The sequence below is a fragment of the Elephantulus edwardii genome, unplaced genomic scaffold (assembly GCF_000299155.1).
Source record: "Elephantulus edwardii isolate Elephantulus edwardi_28Jun2011 unplaced genomic scaffold, EleEdw1.0 scaffold00004, whole genome shotgun sequence".
NCBI lineage: Eukaryota > Metazoa > Chordata > Mammalia > Macroscelidea > Macroscelididae > Elephantulus > Elephantulus edwardii.
The window spans coordinates 39,206,857-39,213,529 of NW_006399754.1; the positions used below are offsets into that span (position 1 = coordinate 39,206,857).

General features: G+C 46.5%; 1 protein-coding gene across 1 annotated transcript in view; it reads right to left on the reverse strand.

Moving 5' to 3' along the window:
- Positions 1 to 329: 329 nt before the first annotated feature.
- Positions 330 to 6,673, reverse strand: part of CCDC169 (coiled-coil domain containing 169) — a 36,634-nt gene continuing 30,290 nt past the window's right edge. The window contains exons 8-10 of the mRNA XM_006879641.1: positions 3,959 to 4,057; positions 3,718 to 3,771; positions 330 to 410 (exon numbers count right to left, since the gene is read on the reverse strand). Of these exons, the coding sequence (XP_006879703.1) occupies positions 330 to 410; positions 3,718 to 3,771; positions 3,959 to 4,057 (234 nt within the window). The remainder of the gene's footprint in view (positions 411 to 3,717; positions 3,772 to 3,958; positions 4,058 to 6,673) is intronic.

Below are 6,673 nucleotides of genomic sequence, written 5' to 3' on the forward strand. Positions count from 1 at the left end.
AAAACTAATATAAAATTTTTTAAAAAAGAAAAGGAAGATGATGGAAGAAATGATCTGAGTCTACAGTATCAAAAAAGAACTGGCAGACACAGACTCATTTCAGGATATAGCATATACTCAGGGACCAATGGTGATGAAGGAAGACGTTCAACCTTCACTCAAGCAATGGCAAAATTATAGCCCCAGGAATCAATGAGATGCCAGCTGACATTTTTCACCAAACAGCCCTTCACTGCAGACTGGACGCTGTGGTTCCAAGTCCCAGAGAAGGCAGCACAGTTTGGTGTGTCTGCCTGCACAGAATCTTCCAGAAGGGAAAGCTCATGGACTTACGTTTTCATGAGATTCTCTTTCATTCTGGGCAGGTGGTCCACATGCTGCCACTTAGAAATGTGCTGGGAGCTGGTGACCTGGAATACACCACATGGGGCACTTACACATGAGAACTTCATGTGCAAGGATGATCATTTCATGATGAATGCATCCTCGCCAGTTCCCTCCATGTCATGTCTGAGAGCAATGGGGACACTGGGAATCCCAGCCCACGTCAGTGTCTCAATCTCAGTTCACAAATCCTGCCTTTCCAGACATTAACAGAAAGGACACTGAAAACACATGGCCTAGGGGACACACATCATCTGACCATAGAATCCTCCAGGTGTTCTGGTGACAGAACTGGGCAGAGCCTATGAGACTGTGACAGGGGCACCACCCAGGCAGTCCAGCCCTCAACCTTCAGCCAAATGGGAGTCCAGCAGGGAAGGATGCTCCTAAGAACAAGCAATTACACTACACCTACACTTACATTACCCTACACCTGCACTCCACTCCACTCCACCTACACCTGCACTACATGAGAGCAGACAGAAGATTCTGCTCAATGATAAATCTCAGAGGCATAAGGAACAGGATGGAGGATGGATGGCAAGAGGAGACACAGGGAGCTGGTGGAAGAGTGATGTTACAGAGAGGAGTGACCAGCAGTGTATTCATGTTTTCACGGAAGACCAATGTGCTCTGTAAATGTGCATGAGATAGCAAGAAAAAGCTGATTAAAAGTGCTACATTTTACATAATTTTGTTTAAAAGAGAAAAAAGTGTTATTGTTCTTAGTTGGGCTGAACTGAACTCATGGCCCCTGTGTGCATAGCAGAGTGAAGCTGTAGGGGCTTTAATGTGGGGAGCAGTGGAGATCTTAAACACTGCCATGTGCATACTCCCACATACAACTGGTATCTGTACAGATATGTGTACAGAGCATAGGGGGCTGTGGGGGCTACAACACTGGGGGTAGTGGAGATCTTTAAACACTAACATGGAAACACAAGGACAAACACACGTGCCCCTCCCTGATATCTGTACAGAGCGGAGTGGGCTATGGGGATTAGAACGCAGGAGCAGTAGAGTTCCTAAACACTGACCTGTGTACGTGTGCACACACACACACCTCACACACATCTGTACAGAGCTGTGTGTAAGCCTGTATGTGCACACACATATGTATATATGCAGAACACACACATACACATGTGAATAAAGGAACTCTAGTGGAGAAAAGTCTTGAACATACCATGGACAGCCTAGAGAGCAAACAAGTCTGTTTTGAAGAGGGTGAAATCAAGTTTCTCCTTGGAGGCTAGGATTCTGAAGCTCTGTTTCGCATATTTTGAGCATGTCACCAGAAGAGACTGATCCTTGGAGGAAACCATGCTCAGAAGGGTGGAGGGTCAGCAGAGGCAAGGAAGACCTCAGATGAGATGGACTGATACAGTAACTAGGGCAAGGATGGTAGGTGTGCAGGAATCAGTGAGACTGGCTCAGGACAGTGCGGGCTTCAGAACTGTTGTACAGAATTTCTATGAGTCGCAGGCGACTTGACAGCGCATAACAACAACAGTGGTGTAGGGCAGTGTGTCAGAAGATGCGTCTCCCCGTTGTGACTTAAGTCTCCAAACCCTGGTGGTGTCATTGTGAGAACCAGTGGAGGCATAAAATGCATCATCTATGACACTAATGATACACTAGAAAAGAAGTAGGTGCAGCCTTCCACAAGGACAGCAGGACACAGGAGCCACTGGCACTTACCGGACAATTAAGACAGGAGACAACAGGTGTGCTGCTTCCAAATCCCTCCAGGACACCTGCTGAGGACATGCAGGTGACAGGTGCTCTGGCAATGTGGCCCCTTAGGCAGCTTTGTTGCTCCCTAGGAGCTGTGCTGCTAATCTGACAGGTGATTCAAATGCACCAGCTGCTCCATGGGGAGAAAGCACTATTCTCCCGTGTGATTTACAGCCTCTGAAAACCTACTGAAGGACCAGGTGGGAGTTGGTTCTGACTTGGCAATGAGATTTGCAGGTGGTATGACTGTTACAAAGCACTAGTGAGAAGAAATAAAAGCCTTGCTAAGTGGTCACCACTGAGGAGGACCCCAGAAGAGCTGTGTGGGGGAATGAGTACAGAGGCTGGGCTGAAGGAAGGAATGACAAGAGGAAATAGACAAGGGGAAGTGAGATGGGGAGGAGATGGATGGGGAGATGAGGGGAAATGGATGGGGAGGCCTGCCTGGGGGAAAGAGGGATGAGGAGGAGTAGGATGGGAGGAGCTATGGGGAAGGGTGGATGGGGAGGAGGTGGATGAGGATTAGAGTGAGTGTATGAGGAGAGGGTGTATGGGGAGGTGGAGGATGGGGAGGGATGGGGGGGGAAAGGGTGGGTGAGGATTGATGGGGAGGGTTCAATGAGGAGGGAGTGGGTGGAGAGAGGGGGAGAGGGTGGGTAAGCAGGGGGTGGATGGGGAAGGGAGGGGGTGGATGGGTGGGGGAGAAAGGGAAGGTGGTTGGGGAGGATCTGGACAACATATTGGGAGGGGCCCTCTGTAGAGACGATTGTTGAAGGAAGATAAAGGTCGAGGAGGTGGTATAGGGGGAGGATGTGGACAGGGCTGTGGAGCTAGTTGGGGGAAGAGAATAACCCCACTGAGAAGGGGGCAGAGGGTTCACCTGATGCTTCCCATCAGGGCTCTAGGAGCAGCTGAGGATCAGGGCCTTGTCTAAACTTGGCACCATCCTCTCATTAAAGGCAGACCCTTGGAGTGTGCCAGGTGCAGCATTAATGAAAACTTTGCTCCATTTTGTTTTCATCTTCCTTCCTACATATACAAACATCCCGTGAACCCACACATCCAGTCTATTATATAATGCCACAGAGAGCTCTGCAGTCAGTGGGTGACCCAGATTGGGCACATTTACAGGCAAAACCTGATGTCATTAACTTCGTGTGTATCCTTCACATGGACGTCACTAACATGGAACCAGCTCTGATGCCACCAATGCTGTGATGATCGCTGCTCACCTTCCTAAGTGTCAAGTGAAATGCCTTCAATTTCTTGGTTATAACACACACACACACACTTAATTCTGTTCATCTTTGTGGCTGCTTGTGGATCTGAACCACTGATGTTTCAGTTTGCAGGCCAACACACAGAATTCTATGATATAACTTGGAGAATGTTTTCATTCTATTTTTTTAAAACTCTTTGTTAAATATCTTCCTTTCCACTGAGTTTTCTGAAACTTGGTGCACTTTACTCCTATAATTTCAGTGTCTGTTTCTCTACCAAACCAAGTTAAAAATCCTAGAAAAGTGAAAATAGAGCGTACAGTGGAAAGATACTATAAAAACCTGGAAGTGAGGACAAAACCCTAAAAAACAGTACCTGGGACATCTGGGCCAGACACGTGCGTCGCTCACTGTTGGTCTTGAGGTAAGCCTGGGATACAGAGAGAGACCAGAAAGGTGTGGGAAGGAGATGGAGCAGCCACAGATGTACTGTTCTGTGTAAACGGGCCTGTAGACAGCTTTATACACATTATGGGATGGTTAACAGATCAGAGGGGTTTGCTGATGGACAATAAAAACAATGGAGATTTGAAGGGCCTCATCTGACGAGGACAAACCTTGGATTCCTGCTCCAATCGGAGGGTGCAGTCTTTCACTTGATTTTCAAGGCTTCGTTTCTCCTTTTCGAGCTGTTTGAGTAATGTATTTAAGGACTCCTAAAAATATGGAAAGTTTTCACACATACGCATGTTCTAACAACCATGTAAAACAGTTTCTTCATTAGTGATACATCTTTTATTCCTACCATTCTAAGATTCTTTATTTTCATAATGTGTACTTTTTAAAAAATTTTTACTTTTTAATTTTTTAAAATTATTTTGTGTGTGTACCGTCAAATCGGATCTGACTGGTATTGGAGGAGATTGTCCCTCCTTCTCCAGCAGAGCATCTGGTGGATTTGAACCATGTTCCTCTGGGATTGCAGTGCAGCTTCTTGCCACTAGGCCACCAGAGCTCCCTGTAATGTGTACTTTCAAAGGTAATTACACTCATCATAGTTATGTCATTTTATCTTTAGTTATGACTGGGAGAAAGCTTATACAGAGCCTATCAGTCCTCCATTTAACTGCACAGTCGTCCTGACTGCAGTCCCCACAGTGTAACAACACTCTTCCCACTCTCTATATATCCATTTCCACTTGTCCTTCCTGTCTATGCCTTCTTGCCTTCAGAGCTTTATCCTTGAGCAAATCCTGCCCTTCTGACCCCATGTGGTTGGCTGTTTCAAGAGTGGACCTTCTTGGGAGTGCTGGTCAGCCCACAGGTCTGTCTGTCGTTTGGCTGAAAGCTGTGTCACGAGGTGGGTTCAGTTCCAGGTTAGGGGGATGTCTAGGACTACAGTCTGGAGTCCCAGCAGTCAGCCTGGTCATTTCTGTGACTGGGGGTTCCATGCTTCACTGTTTCCCACTCTGCCAGGACCTCCCCTGTGGTCCCTCTCACAGAGGGGGAAAATGGTAATCAGCGAGCTCCTGGCTCTTCTGGGTCACAGTACTTTCTGCAGCACAACAGGCCATTTGTGAACAGCCAGCCCCAGGAGATGGCTGGAATATGCATCTGCATCTCAGCTGAGCCAATGACAGTGTCTATAGGCCCAGTAACTGGACCACTGATGTAGAGATGGAGTCAGAACCCAAAAGGGGAACTCCCAGAGGCCCCCATTTCAGACCAATGTCCTCTGTATCATGACAAGAGTGGGGACAATACTTCACAACCACAAAAATCAGAACTTCTAACTTCTTGTCAAGCCTCCACTAGACCCAGGCATATGAGAAGGCAGTGCACTACTAACCAGAGGGTTGGTGGCTCAAACTACCAAGATGCACCTCAGAAGTAAGGCTGATCGCTGTGAAAAGCAGCCATGTGAAGAGGAAGATTCTGGACATAATGTCAGGAATGACCCCAGGTCAGCAGCAGAACACTGCACTCGGCCCTGCGCCATCTGCACCATCCCTGCGGCACTGCAGTCCATGCTGGCACCCACTGTGTGAGTCCACCCCACCAAGGATATCTCCTTTTCCACTGACACTCTACTTTCCAAGCATGATGTCCTTCTCCAGAAACTGACCACTCTTGACAACAGGCCCAAAGAGCATAACATGGAAGTTTCCCCGTGCTCATGTCAAGGAGTTTCTGCTGCACTTTGTCTAGGACAGACTTGTCCATTCTTTTGACTGCATGAGACATATTAAAAATTCTCTGCCAACATAATCCAAAGGTGTCAATATGTTGGTGTTCCTTATTCATTGTCCAGTTTCACACGCATATTAGGTGGCTGAAAATGCCATGGCTTGAGCATGTGCAACTTCACTCTTCCATACAGAGTTCAGTGAGGTCCTGAGAGGTAAATGCAGCAAACCTTCCGTAAGGGTATCAGGCCTGAGATCCTAGTGTCTGGAACCACTCTCTCTCTCCAAGAGCCTCTCAAGCCCCTCATCCACCACAGGTGATCCCTGCTGGTACAGGAAATAGCGGCAGCATAACTCCCATCATCACAACAAAACGCACACCACCAGGCTACAAGAATAGGCCTGTGGCAGTGGGAGACAGGTGTAGATGAGAATGCAAACTCACTGTTGTCCAGCAACCACACTCACACTTCTGGAGCGCAGGGCGTCCCACACTGAGGACACTGGATTGACCACCCACTTGAATTTACAGGCTTTGAAAATTCTATGAATAAAAGAGTACTAATGCTATTCAACATTGCACTGGAAACAGGACATCTCAGATGGGAAGATGTTAAAAATTTAAGGAGAAATAACTGAAAATATTCATTAATAACTTGAATGGCGAAGGTAATACACATAAAGATCAACATTCTAGGCATTAGCAAGCTAAGATGGACTGGCTTTGGCCACTCTGAATCAGACAATCATATGGTCTATTATGCCAGGAATTAAAAACTGAGGAAGAATGATGGTGCATTCATAGTTATAAAGGCCACTTCGAGACCTATCCTAAGTGCAGTGCTGTAACAGGTGACTATCCATCCACACAAGGAAGGCCTATTACTACAACTATTACTCACCTCTACACATCTACAACTAAAGCCAAAGATGAACAACATGAAATCAAGATGCGTTCATAATAATTTGTGACTAGAAAGCAAGAGTTGAAAACAAAGAACTAGGAACTTGAGAATATGACCTGCTGACAGAAATGAGACTGGACTGGATTACAGAATTTTGTGCAATGAATTCATTTGGTCTATGTGTCTGTCATTGTAACAGTACCATGCCGTTTTTTTGTTTTTGTTTTGTTTTGTTTTTTTT